The 13,472-nt window shown below is 50.6% G+C and overlaps 1 protein-coding gene across 1 annotated transcript; it reads left to right on the forward strand.

Moving 5' to 3' along the window:
• The first annotated feature begins 3,203 nt into the window (after window positions 1-3,203).
• On the forward strand, window positions 3,204-13,251 carry LOC103265545 (cytochrome P450 2E1). The gene is made up of 9 exons (XM_008063202.1): window positions 3,204-3,389; window positions 4,243-4,402; window positions 7,241-7,390; window positions 8,099-8,259; window positions 8,666-8,842; window positions 9,810-9,951; window positions 12,063-12,250; window positions 12,747-12,888; window positions 13,039-13,251. Exons 1-9 carry the CDS (start codon window positions 3,213-3,215, stop codon window positions 13,221-13,223), a joined length of 1,482 nt encoding a protein of 493 aa, XP_008061393.1. The 5' UTR covers window positions 3,204-3,212; the 3' UTR covers window positions 13,224-13,251.
• The last annotated feature ends 221 nt before the right edge of the window (window positions 13,252-13,472 follow it).

Consider the following 13,472-nt stretch of genomic DNA (forward strand, 5'->3'; position numbering starts at 1 on the left):
TGTTAATTATGTGCAGGGCATGGGTCTGAGTGTTTAACACAGCGGAACTCATTTCATTTTAACCACAACCTTTTGAAGTGGATCCCTGTCTTAGGCCTTTTGGGTTGCTGTAACAAAACACCATACACATGTGGCTAAAAAACAAAACAAAACAAAAGAACAGATATTTATTGCTCCCACTTCTGGAAGCTGGAAGTCCAAGATCAAACCCCCAGCAGATTTGATAACTGGGGAGGGTCTTCTTCCTGGTTCCCCTTCTCACTGTGTCCTCACCTGGTAGAAGGGGCGAGGCAGCCTTTTGGGGCCTCTTTTATTAAAAAGGCAGTAATCCTTTATAAAAGGGCCCCACTCTCAACTATTTTTTTTTTTAGTTGAAGCCTCACTCTGTTGCCCAGGCTGGAGTGCAGTGGCACACTCACAGCCACCCCAGCCTTGACCTGCTGGGCGATCCTTCCGCCTCAGCCTTCCGAGTAGCTGAAACTACAGGTGCACACTACATGCCCAGCTAACTCTCATTCCTTCTAAACAGTTAGTTAACTAGAGAAAGAAGAAAATTGCACCAATACAAATACTTTTCCGCCACACTCAGCCAAAAGCAGGTGACCCAAAGCTGAAGAAGCACCACTTGCTGCCAGGCAGAAAAGTGCAGAAACTCTATCATCCTGGTTATCAGTTATCTATCCCTGTCCTAGAATGTCCAGTCAATGGAATAGATGCAAAACAAAAGCCCTTGCTTCTGAAAAGATGGACACAGAAATGCCATCATTTTCAAAAGACATGGATTCCCGTATTTAGAATTTGGTGTTGGTTGGATGTCCAGCAGTGTTATGGCCAGAGGGTCCCAACCCCAGCTGCATCCCTCTGGGGAGCAGACTCTCCAGGGCATGTGGGATCCCTTGGTTGGGGTGTGCACCCTCAGGTCAGCAGTGCAGGAATGGCCTTTCTCAGCCAATGGGAACCCAAGACCTGCTCTGCCTTTCCACCCTGATACTTCCTGATCTCACCCCCACCTCCATGCCCCCTTTACAAAACCTCCTTTACAGCCTGCAGGAAGCTGGCTCTGCCTGTCTCCAGCACTAGGAGGAGGGACCAGCAAGCAAGGAAACTGGGTGTGTTCCCTAGGCAGGCCTGGCTGGGCCCAGTTCAGGAGAACAGGATGCAGGGGTCTGGACATGTCAATCTCCACCCAGGAAGTTGGCCCTACTGCTCCACACTGGCCACTGGAAAGGAAGGAAAGGAAGAATGGGCATGCTGACCCCACTCATAAGCCAGTGTTCCTACATTGTCAGTTCTCACCTCAAGGGGTAAAAAGATCAGAGGGGAGCAAAGGTCCCTGAAGCTCCTTCTAGAAGCAAACATCCCCTTATGGTTCAGGAGAGCTGCAGTTTTAAGCACAAAACAACAATGACTTACCCATGTTGCTAATAAATTGTTTAGAGAGAGAGACTGGCTTAGAATGTAGTCTGTAGTGTATAGCCTCACTTTTATACGTCGAAGAAAGGCACAACTCAAAATCCACAAGTGATTTGGTTGGATTGTAAATAATTTCTATTTTTCTCATTTTTCATAATATTTTCTCATATGTAAAAATGCATGACACATAAAAGTACAACATTGCAAACTATAAATTAAGAACTTTTATATATTACTAGTTGAGGACAGAAGCAGAATGAAACACATTCTCTTTATTCCAACCACAAAAGCAAACTCCACAAAATACCTATGAACAACCCTAATAGAAGGTGGACATGGGTCTGCATGGAGAAAATAATTAATACGCCTCAGAGAGGCTATAAGTGTGGCGCTCTACTGTGTCCCGGAGAAACAAAACAAGATATTTAGAAAATAATCTTCCAGATTTAACTCAATTTAAAACAAATTCATCAGGCTCGGTGGCTCAGCCTGTAATCCGCACTTTGGGAGGCTGAGGTGAGTGGATTGCCTGAGCCTGCGGGTTCGAGACCCACCTGGGCAACTTGGCGAGACCTCATCTCCACAATAAATAAATAAATAAATAATTAGCTGGGTAGTTCCAGCTACTTGGAAGGCTGAAGCAGAGGGATCGCCAGAGACCAGCAGGTCGAGGTTGCGGTGGCCGGGAGCGGCCACTGCACTCCAGTTTGGGTGACAGAGTGAGACTCCAACTCAAAAAAAAAAAAAATTTTCAACAAGGTAATTTCTTTTTACAATTTGAATTTAGAGGCCGGGCACAGTGGCTCATGCCTATAATCCCAGCACTTTGGGAGGCCAAGGTGAGAGGATTGCCTGAGCCCACGAGTTCAAGACCAGCCTGGGCAACTTGACAAGACCTCATCTCACAATAGATTAAAAGAAGGAGCCGGGCGTGGTGTCATACTCCTGTAGTTCCAGCTACTTGGAATGCTGAGGCAGAAGGATCACTTGAGTTCAGCAGGTTGAGGCTGCGGTGGCCATGAACTTGCCACTGCACTCCAACCTGGGTGACAGAGTGAGACTCCGACTCAAAAAAGAATTTGAATATAGAGTAATCTAAAAAATAATTTCCCCTTAATTTTCTACAAAAACATATACATTTTTATAATCAGAGATTAACTTTCTCAAAATTGGCCAACTCTTTCTTTACCTTTTTTCTGTCACTTGGTTTGCCTGTTAATCTGAGAAAGTGGGATGGAATTTACATGTTGAATTTTCCTTCTGGCCACATAAATGTGGCAGGGAGTCTTTCAAGTACTATCGGAGGCCACTCAGGCAAACCTCATCAGCTCTTAAGAGATCTTGGCCCCAGAAGAGTGCATTCCCCCACCCCACCAGAGGTGATAGGTGTTGCCTTACATAAATGCTACCCCAAACAAATTCACAGAATATGACCTGAGCATCACCTTATCCAACTAGTGTCAAAGGGGGAGGGCAGTTCTCCACCCCACTTTCTGACCTATGGGTTGGGGACATGTCCCTGGATGTGTTTACCAGTACAGTGAGAGATGGGAGTAACAGGAGTTTTGACAGAGCCCAGCTCCATCCTGGTGGGGTCACTGGATGCTACTTCTAGAGGCAGCTGCCACAGAACTCAGCTTTGAAATGATGGCCAACAGTAGCTAATAATAAACTAGTAACTTGGCCCAGAGCAGAAGGAAGGCGGCATTGGTTGATGGGCCACCCTCCTTCTCAAGGATGTGTTATAAAAGCTCTGCATTTCCACAGAATCGTCCTCCCCAGTTGACCCGAGGGTCACCATGGCTGCCCTTGGCATCACCGTGGCCCTGCTGGCGTGGGTGGCTATCCTCCTGCTGGTGTCCATCTGGAAGCAGGTCCACAGCAGCTGGAACCTGCCCCCAGGACCCTTCCCACTTCCCATCATTGGGAATATTTACCAGTTGGACTTGAAGAATATTCCCAAATCCTTCACCCGGGTAAGAAAACTATTGTTGATTTTAGGGAGAATAATTTAGAAATTAGAGCTAATATGTGTGTCTTCAACTCACTACGACAAATTGCTATTCAATGCCAGCCTGCTATGAATTTACTGAATTCACAGTAGCGACCTGGAGTGACACTCAAAATACATCGCCAGCGGTACCGCTTGGGCCCGAAGCCTTCAGCATGGGCCCCAGTCAGGCAGGCCTTGGAAGGCCCAGCCTGCGTCTTGTTGTGGTCACCGGGAGGCCAGGACAGCCGGTGTGGCTTCTCCCGTGGGGAAGCCGGGATGGCTTGGCAACCAGATGCCCGCCTGCTGTTGTCAGCCTGTTTGCCAAGACAGAGGCTGAAAAACGCAGTGTGGGCCATTTTGTGTGTGCCGATGCCGCCCGCTACGGCTATTGAGAACGCCGAATGGGCGAACAAGCCTAGACATTAAATGAACTGATAAAAAGCACGCGTGAGCCCGTGTGACCGACGTGCGCAGTGCACCGCGTGGGCGGGCTGGGTGCTGGCTCCCGGTCAGCCTGCAGCGCCCCAGGACCCGAGCCTAGGGTCGAGAAGCCAGGCTTGATTATGGGGTGATGGGGGGCACGGGTGTTGCCAGGGCGGCCTTGGGGGAGGGCTGGGCGGCGCAAAGTCCCCGAGTCGACCCTGTCCAGCGGCAGGAGCGCGGTGCTGGAGCGCCGCGGTGCGCCCTTGCGCGTGCAGCAGACGCCGCCGCCTCCCGTGGGGACAGAGACGGCATTTTCCCCCGTCAACAGCGGCCGCGAGCAGGCTGGGGGCGCGGCGTAGGCACTGCCGCCCCCGTGCCCAGTCGCGGCCTCACTCTGCGCCTCCCGCTGGCAGCTGGCCGAGCGCTTTGGGCCGGTGTTCACGCTGTACCTGGGCTCGCGGCGCACCGTGGTGCTGCACGGCTACGAGGCGGTGCGCGAAGCGCTGCTGGACCGCAGGAACGACTTCTCCGGCCGCGGCGAGATCGCCGTGTTCCACGCGCACAAGGACAGGGGTGAGTCCGCGTCCCCGGCGAGGATCGGGCCGGGCGCAACGCCCCCAGGACGGCGGCGGGGGCGGGTCATGGAGGCACTGGCCAGGCCTCAACGGCAATAGTGACAACGTCCGAAGAAGACCGAAGAGGGCGGGCGGGGCCCACGCTCTGACCAGCGGGACAGACGCGTGTGGTCTGTAGAGAGACAGGCAGAGGGGCTGCTTCTGAGCGTGACTTCAGCCCCCACTGCCAGCCTCCCGGGGTCGCAGTCTCCTCGAGGGTCTTCCCGCCCACCCTCGCCGCCTCGGGGCTTCAGCCACCAAGGTCCCTCACCCGCGATGGGGCAGCAAAACCGGCCCCCGGCGCTCGTGGGCGGGCTTCGGAGCTTTCCTCGGCTGCAGCGGGTGGTCTCCAGAGAGGGAGCCCGACGGCCCCCGGGGGCAGATGCTCTAAGAGCCGCAAGGGTGAAGACGAGACCCTTGGTCCCCTCCGGCCCCACTACTGTCCCTCCTCCACACCTCCTGTCTGTCTCTGAGTTCGGCCTTCCAGAAAAGAGCCTGTTCCCTCCCTCAGGGAAGAGGGCTGGGGGCTGAGATCTGGTGGTCCTCCCCTGAGCGTTTTCCCAGTCTCCTGACTCAGACCCAGCTCAGTGGGGCTGCCCCTGCCTCCTCCTGTTCTCAGACCTTGCCAGGTGAGCTTTTCCTCCTGCCTCTCTGTCACTTCCGGGGGGCGGGTTAAAGCAGATTAGAAAGAAAGAAACACGGTGTCCCATGTGGAAGCCCTAGTTCTTCCTGAGTCAACTCTGGTGGTGGATCCTGGAAAACCTTTACCCATGTTATGTGGAATTTTCACGCTGGTGATTCGCGGCTGTGTGTGGTTTTCCTGTCTACATTTCTGAGGTCATAATGTATAACAACCAGTGACATTGGATTTTCCCTCTTCTACATTGTGGGTTTGTTTTTAATTCTTTGGGGTTGCCAGAGTGAAATTAACCACCTCAGTCCTTGTCGTTAACACAAGGAGGAGGATTCTCCCGGACCAAGGGTCCTGTGGTCAAGGAGCTCAATTCTGGCTCAGGGAAGCCCGTAGCTGCCACCCATGAGTCCAAGGCACAGCCCTGAAGCAAGCCAGGCAGGGGCCAGAATTCACATCTCCACAGATTGGGCTAAAGGGGGGGCTCCAAAGTCTTATTTTTATATAACCCACAAGGCCCAGACAGACACTGAAAATCAGCCAGACCCTGGACCCAGGATGCATCTGGTCCTCCAGGATAATGATGTGAATGCTTGTTATTAGGATAACATTGGGCACAAGCTTTGTGATTAGGTGCTAAGGGGATGGTCCACATAGTTTCAGAAAACCATGAAACTGAGAAAACTATTTCTCCACCCAGATTTTTAACCTGGTGAACGGCCCCCTAAATGGGTCACTTCCACTCAACATGACCCCGCCCATGCTCATGCGGTCATGTCTGCTCCTCTGCCCTGCTTGCCTTCTAGGGCATTGGTCCTTCCTCCCAACTTTTCAGGATGAAATCCAAACCCTCAGTCCGACCTGCATCCACGCCCCCCACCTCACTCATCCGACCCCGCCCCTTTGCCAGTCAGCCTTCTTTCTGGAACATGTAATCACGTGTCCCTTGGGTGCTTTCTCAGTGTTCCACGGGTGCCTCCCACGAGTGACTCGGCAGTTCCTGTGGGAGGGGCTGTGAGGCTCTAGGACACAACTGTTTCCCCTTGTCTGTCGAAGCTCGGAGCCTGGTAGGGTGTCTTACACCCAGGAGGTGCCCAAAATGTGTGTCGAACAGTGATGGTGGTTGAGAGGGAGACAGGGCTGAGAGTGACGGGGAGGAGCCAACGAACCAGGCAGGGATGACTCAGAGACACCCGTCTGGGGGGCAAGTGGAACAGCCTCATCGTGAACTGAGGAAGGGTGGAAATACACGAACGTTTTTAAAGAGTATAAGACTTGGTTTAGGTTTGCTGATTCCAGATGTGTTCGTGCTCCCAGGAGGATCCAGAGGCAAAACCCCGGGGGCAGAGACAGGGCCGAGCCAGACTTGGACAGCTCAGAAGCACCTAGAAGGGAAAAATGCTCAGTTTGCCCAACTTTGATGGGGCCCGCACCGTTAGGGAGTTGTGTGACCAGTGAGATTCCATTTAAAAACTTATAGCAGGCTGGGCGTGGCGACTCACACCTGTAATCTCAGCACTCTGGGAGGCCTGGGGGAAGGATTGCTTGAGCTTAGGAGTTTGAGACCAGCCTGGGCAACGTAGCGAGAACGCATCTCTACAAAAAATTAGCCAAGTCCCAGCTACACAGGAGGTTGAGGTGAGAGCATCTCCTGAGCCCAGGAGGTCAAGGCTGCAGTGAGCCATGATCGTGCCACTGCACTCCCACCTGGGTGACAGAGGGAGACTCCAACTCAAAAATAAAAAATAAAATAAAAAATTTAAAAAGAAAATTGCTGTGAAGCCAGAAAGCTGCTAGTTGTGGAGTTTGTAACATGAGAGTTAAAAATCCATGAGTGTCCACATGTGGTTTTATTTAACATGGAAAACACTCGGCAGAAAATAGAAAAGAGAAGGTGAATTGACAGCGTGGAGAAGAAAGCACCCGGAAAGGTTAAATGGGATGGAAAAAGCACAGCACAGACTGCAAGGACCCTGAGAAAGGCTTCTCCCCAAAACCCTACCAGCAGCCAGTGCTGGCTCCCATGCTCTCTGCCCTACGACTTCCTTGCACACCGGGGAGTCCCGCCCAGCACCACAAGGCCTGTCAGGGCTGCTTCCCACCCCAGCCCTGTTTGTCCCCAAACTAGGTGCTTGGAGTAACCCTCTGCGGGTCTTTCTTCCTTAGGAATTATTTTCAATAACGGACCCACCTGGAAGGACGTTCGGCGGTTTTCCCTGACCAACCTCCGAGACTACGGGATGGGGAAGCGGGGCAATGAAGAGCGGATCCAGAGGGAGGCCCCCTACCTGCTGGAGGCGCTCCGGAAGACCCAGGGTGCGTACCCACCACCTGGCAGGACCCCGTCCTCCTGCAGCCGGGGGAGGGGGGGCGCTGGCCAACTTGAGACGACATCTGAACAACCCAGAAGCAGTTGGCAGCTACAGGGACCCACAGACACGAAGAGGGTGGTGTTAGACCAGAGCTGCATTTCACAGCTTGAGTTTTCAGCGGCACATTTCGCGGGGGAGGGGAAGGGGGGGACAAGAGTAGCCGTCGAGTGCATGACAGTTGTATCTTTTTTTTTTTGAGTTGGAATTTCACTGTCGCCCAGACTGGAGTGCAGTGGCCGCTCCCGGCCACCGCAGCCTCAACCTGCTGGGCTCCGGCGATCCTTCCGCCTCAGCCTTCGGAGTAGCCGGAATTACAGGCGCGCTACCACGCCCGGCTGATCTTTTGATTTATTGTAGAGATGAGGTCTCGCCTGCCCGGGCAGATCTCGAACCCGCGGGCTCAGGCAATCCACTCACCTCAGCCTTCCAAAGGCACGGGATTACAGGCTGAGCCACCGAGACCGGCTGACTGTTGTATCTTAAGCAATGTCAAAAGGTAAAGAAACCCAAGTAGGCTCAAGAATTCACTGTCTTTTGGGCGTTACCACGGTTTTAGTGTGTCTTCTCAGGTGAGTGTTAGCAGGAAGCTGAGTGCTTGGTGAGAGCCCCTTCTCAACCGCCCACTGATGGTTCTGACTCACCTGTTTTTCAGGCCAGCCCTTCGACCCCACCTTTGTCATTGGTTGTGCACCCTGCAACGTCATAGCTGACATCCTCTTCCGCAAGCATTTTAACTACAATGATAAGAAGTGTCTGAGGCTGATGAGTTTGTTTAATGAGAACTTCTATCTGCTCAGTACCCCCTGGCTCCAGGTAAGGCCGTTTTTTGTTTTCATGAATCCTCAACTGTGGAGTTCACATTAGAAGAAGGAGAAGGAAAATCCAGGCCACATGGAATAGATAGGCCTGCAAAAGCCAGAGAGTGGAGCATTTCAGGGGGTGTTTGACTCGACAGCCCAAATCGCCCTGTATATCCCCCTTTCTTAACCTCAGGATTAAGCCATCCTTGTGCATTTGCACCACAGAATGGGTACACTGTCCAGGAAGGTGGTACTCAAGAAAGACACTGTGGACCCAGAGTCATACAATGGTGACCCCAATAATACAGTAATGACAGCCACAAATTCAAGTTTGGGGAAAGTTGTCAGCCCAGCACACACAATCATGCTGCATCCAGAAAAAAAAGTAGGAAAATGTGTTTTTCTCTTTCTCTCTCTAGTTTTACAATAATTTTCCGAGCTATCTATACTACCTGCCTGGAAGCCATAGAAAAGTAATGAAAAATGTGTCTGAAATAAAAGACTATGTCGCGGAAATAGTGAAGGAGCACCACCAGTTGCTGGACCCCGGCTGCCCCCAGGACCTCACCGACAGCCTGCTTGTGGAGATGGAGAAGGTATCAAGGCCTCTATGTGAGACAGGCTTGCTGGGGTGGGTAGGCCCGTGCCTTTTCAGATTTCTGTTATAATCTGCACTTGCTGGTTTTTATACTGCCTGTAGCAGCTACATTGTGCTGCTCTTAGTTTCACACACGTGTACAAACGCGCGCGCGCGCGCGCACACACACACACACACACACACACACACACACACACACACACTTTGGCATGACTGTTGCACTCTACTGCGGGGGAGACATGGTCAACCCGCTAGTCCACCAAGCCTGGGTGGGTGGTCCTCAACTTTCCCCAGGCCCCTTCCTCCACTGACTTTGCAAATAGCCTTTCGTGAGCCTTCCTGATAGGCATGTGTTCCCCAGTTGTGCACAATGTCCAGGGGTCCCAGTTTCATCGACCTGCAGCCCCTCGGGATCCCCGCTCCAGGCCCAGATGAATGAAGCCTTTGTGTCCTTGTCTTTTCCTTTCAGTGTGTGAGTGTCAGTGTGTGAATGCCACACTGACTTCCCTTGGACAAGAGGTTATCTGAGAATTCCCACCGTCAGTTCAACCTCCCACTGTCCCTTCCAGGCCCAGCCCACACTAGACCATGGATCAGGAAGGGTCAGCAGACCTCTCAGCTCAGCCCTGAGATGTGACTCAGATCAGGGAGCATCACAGCCTCCTCCAGGATGGCCTTTGTGCCGCTGAGAGAGACAGAGCTGCAAGGCCTGGGGGAGCAGCCCCACCCATCCGGCCCTCGGTGGCTTTTCTGGGAACCTCAGTTTCTCCGTCTGGAAGGTGGATGTAACCACATCCCACACAGCTCCAAGTCCCGGCTCCACTGGGAGAGACACTGTCTCTTCTGTGTTCCTGTGGCTCTGAGAGGTGACCGGGTTCTCTTTTCGCTGTAGGGAGACATGTAGCCCTTTCCTGTCTGCCGGAGGCTTCCTCTTATCGAGGCCCTGTCTGTGTCTGACTTCCCAGGAAAAGCACAGCACTGAGCCCTTGTACACATCGGACGGTATCACGGTGACCTTGGCTGACCTGTTCTTTGCGGGAACAGAGACCACCAGCACCACTCTGAGATATGGGCTCCTGATTCTCATGAAATACCCTGAGATCGAAGGTATGCAGGTGACGAGCAGGACACCATGTGTGCAGCTTCCTCTCCCGGGATGGTCAGCCATGCACATTTTAGGATTCAGCTTTCCATCTATAGCTGCTGCTCGGCCTTGGGGTGACCTGACAAGATTGTTGGATGAATTGCTTTGAGGGCAGACATTATTGTCCATGCTGGGCACCTGGTACCCTTGTGCACTGGTTGGTCCACACCCCACTGAGAGGTGGGGTTTATTTTTTATTTATTTATTTATTTATTTTTGAATTGGAGTCTCACTCTGTCACCCAGACTGGAGTGCAGTGGCACACTCATGGCCACCGCAGCCTCCACCTGCTGGGCTCCAGCGATCCTTCCACCTCAACCTTCCAAGTAGCTGGAACTACAGGCATGCACCACCATGCCCCGCTAGTCTTTCCTTTTTCAATCACATAGGAATGTGAAGGATGAAGAAGCCAAGGGGTTGGGGAGGAAACACTGCGTTTGCAGGAGTTATAAGAGAACTTTGACCACTCCGCACTGAAGGAACCATGTACTCAAAACATGTTTTAAATTATTCATGAGGAATTTCCAATATAGACAAAAATAAAATGAATATAATTGACACCTACACATCTATTGCCAAATTTAACAAGTGTTAACATTTTATGATATTTGCTTCAGAGCTCTTAGGAAGAAATTGCATTGCATGCCAGACAAAGTCCCACCGCCTCACACCTTCCCCCTTCCTCCCCAGAGCTGGTTCCAGTATTTCTGTGTCTCATTGTTAAACCCAAATTTCAGAATCTGAGAGACCAACAAAGAGCCAGCTCTGATGCAAACACACAAGGGTCTTTATTCAGGCTCGAGTCTGGGCTCACGCCCAAAGCAACAGCTTCAGGGACGAGAGCCCCGATCCAGCATGGCAAGCAGTTTTTATACATCATTACAGAGGGCGGGGAAAGAACTTTAAACTTGTTTTTACATGATAGGTTAATTTCTCCTAATGGGTACGGGGGCACTTGGGATTGGTCTGGTCCGCTCAGCTACCTGTGATTATTGGGGGAGCTGCTAAATGAGCAGAGTGGAATGTCAGATAAGCTAGGTTTAGCAAGCAGGCAGGCTAAGCAAAGGAATGTCCGGGAGGGGTTTATTACTTGACATTCACATACTGCTAGCCGCAGTTGCGGAAGCAATTGGTTATTTTATGAGACAAACAAAAATTAAGCTTAACAAAATTCTAAGTACAAACACTGCAAACAAATACAGTGAACGTGGGGTAGGAATTCATATAGTAATAGTTCTCTTAGAGTGTTTTTGTTTTTTTTTTAATCTCTTGGGTCTCTCATCATCACTATGCATGTTCATGTTAACTGTTAACATTCAACAGTTACTAAGCATCAGCATTCAAGTCATATTATTATTGTATATGTGTTCCTATTTTATCTGGGTTTCATGCTGTATGTAAAGATTTGCAGTTTGTTTTTTCACTCAGCCAAATTGAAGTTCTGTAGGAAATCTCAGTGCAGCAAGGCTAGGCAACTTGCCCAAGAGCACTGTGACCTTTGTCAGAAAGAGAGGGACTTCCAGACTTCAAGTAAACAATTTGCATTTGATTCCATTGTCATCCCCCTTCATACTTCTTAGAAGCATGCCAGAAACCAGCCAGGGGTAAAACGTTAATGCAAAGATTTCCTTTACAAAAGACATTTCCGAGACCCATTTGTTATTCTCTGTTCCTGACGTGAAGAGAAGAACTGGATAAGCCATCATCAGCTAAGACAATGGATACCAAAACATTCTGTAGTCCATAAATAATCTCACAGAGCTTAGCTCTTACTAACATTTGTGAAGAATTTTCCAATAATTCAAAGGACCTAGAGCACCATAAGCACTGCTTAGAACGCTCCATAAACATCTTCTGGATGGACGGATGGATGGACGGACGGACTGATAAATGGATGGACAGACGGATGGATGGATGGATGGACAGACTGACAGACAGACCAATGGACAAGTGATGGGTGGATGGGTGGGTGGGTGGATGGACAAGTGATTGGATAGATGGGGGTGGATGCTGGGTGGATGTTCAACTAGCCTGGAGACAATCCTTTAAATTTATCCCATTCATGTCTTGGCAGAAAAACTTCATGAAGAAATCGACAGGGTGATTGGGCCAAGCAGAATCCCTGCCATCAAGGACAGGCTAGAGATGCCCTACATGGATGCTGTAGTGCATGAGATTCAGCGGTTTATCAACCTCGTGCCCTCCAACCTGCCCCATGAAGCAGTCCAAGACACCACGTTCAGAGGATATGTCATCCCCAAGGTCAGACGTGAACCTGAAGTTCACAGCATGAACACCAGCCTATCAGCTCGTTGCTTCACCTGTCAGGGAATAGGATGGGGTGGCCCAACAATCCCTCTTTGGCAGGTGGGGCTGAATTGAAGGCCTGGACCAGCATTCCTACCAGAGTGCTGCTTCTCCAGTAGTACTGACACAGACCTGGTGACCACAGAAATGGAAGAAGTCTGGAAAAGTGCCTCCGTGCATAGTTCTTGGGATTTGTCGTAAATTCTAATGCCAGGAATAAACAACAGTTACAGCAAGTCTCAGAGTTAATCTTGGGAAAAGATTTGGACTGTTATCTTTGTTTAGACCTTACCCCTGACTACTTTCTATCTAGTCCTTAACTAAGCAAATTCCCCAACTAGAAATGCACTGTCCTGAATAATGCGAAATTCAAAACGACCTTCTTCACTGTGGGCTTCTAGGTGAAAGCCCGTGCTCTGTTCATTTGACTGACAGTCTTTGTTTCTTCTAGGGCACAGTCGTAATTCCAACACTGGACTCCCTTTTGTTTGACGAAAAAGAATTCCCTGATCCAGAGAAGTTTAATCCAGGACACTTTCTGAATGAAAATGGGAAGTTCAAGTACAGTGACTATTTCAAGCCATTTTCCACAGGTAAGAACGATCAGAGGTTGTGATGTTTTTCAGTGGGTGGAGAGGGGTAAGTCCCGCCTCCTCCCACCTGCTCCTTCTCTGCTGTCTCACTGTTAATAGTCGTGTCTCTGCAACTCCCTTGTGTCTCATCAATGCCATTGTTACTTCTAGGAAAACGAGTGTGTGTTGGAGAAGGCCTGGCTCGCATGGAATTGTTTCTCTTCTTGTCTGCCATTTTGCAGCATTTTAATTTAAAGCCTCTTGTTGATCCCAAGGACATAGACCTCAGCCCTATGACGATTGGGTTTGGCAACATCCCACCACATTACAAACTCTGTGTCATTCCCCGGTCATGAGTCTAAGGAAGACATGCCCTGAAGCCCCATCTCCTTGAGTGTAGCGCTGGAGACTTCCCAGTGCACCCTCAGGGCCTCCCAGGAGACTCTCGCTGCTGCCTTCCCAAGGTCAGGGATCCATATGGAGCAATTAGGCCAGAGATGAAGCTTTCCATTGTTACAGTGTTCCGACAGAATTGGAAAGTAAATTCCAAAAGAGATTCTGTTAAGCTAATCAAATCAAACTGAGTTAGTTCGCAACTATGCCAG

Source organism: Carlito syrichta, unplaced genomic scaffold (genome assembly GCF_000164805.1).
Source record: "Carlito syrichta isolate Samal-C Ts95f unplaced genomic scaffold, Tarsius_syrichta-2.0.1 Scaffold306645, whole genome shotgun sequence".
NCBI classification, from domain to species: Eukaryota; Metazoa; Chordata; class Mammalia; order Primates; family Tarsiidae; genus Carlito; species Carlito syrichta.

Excerpts from the sequence above, each read along its gene's own strand:
- LOC103265545 (XM_008063202.1), top strand. The coding sequence starts at position 3,213 with ATGGCTGCCCTTGGCATCACCGTGGCCCTGCTGGCGTGGGTGGCTATC. Across the intron at positions 8,843-9,809 it reads TGCTTGTGGAGATGGAGAAG|GAAAAGCACAGCACTGAGCC; the intron begins GTATCAAGGCCT and ends CTGACTTCCCAG. Across the intron at positions 12,251-12,746 it reads GAGGATATGTCATCCCCAAG|GGCACAGTCGTAATTCCAAC; the intron begins GTCAGACGTGAA and ends TGTTTCTTCTAG.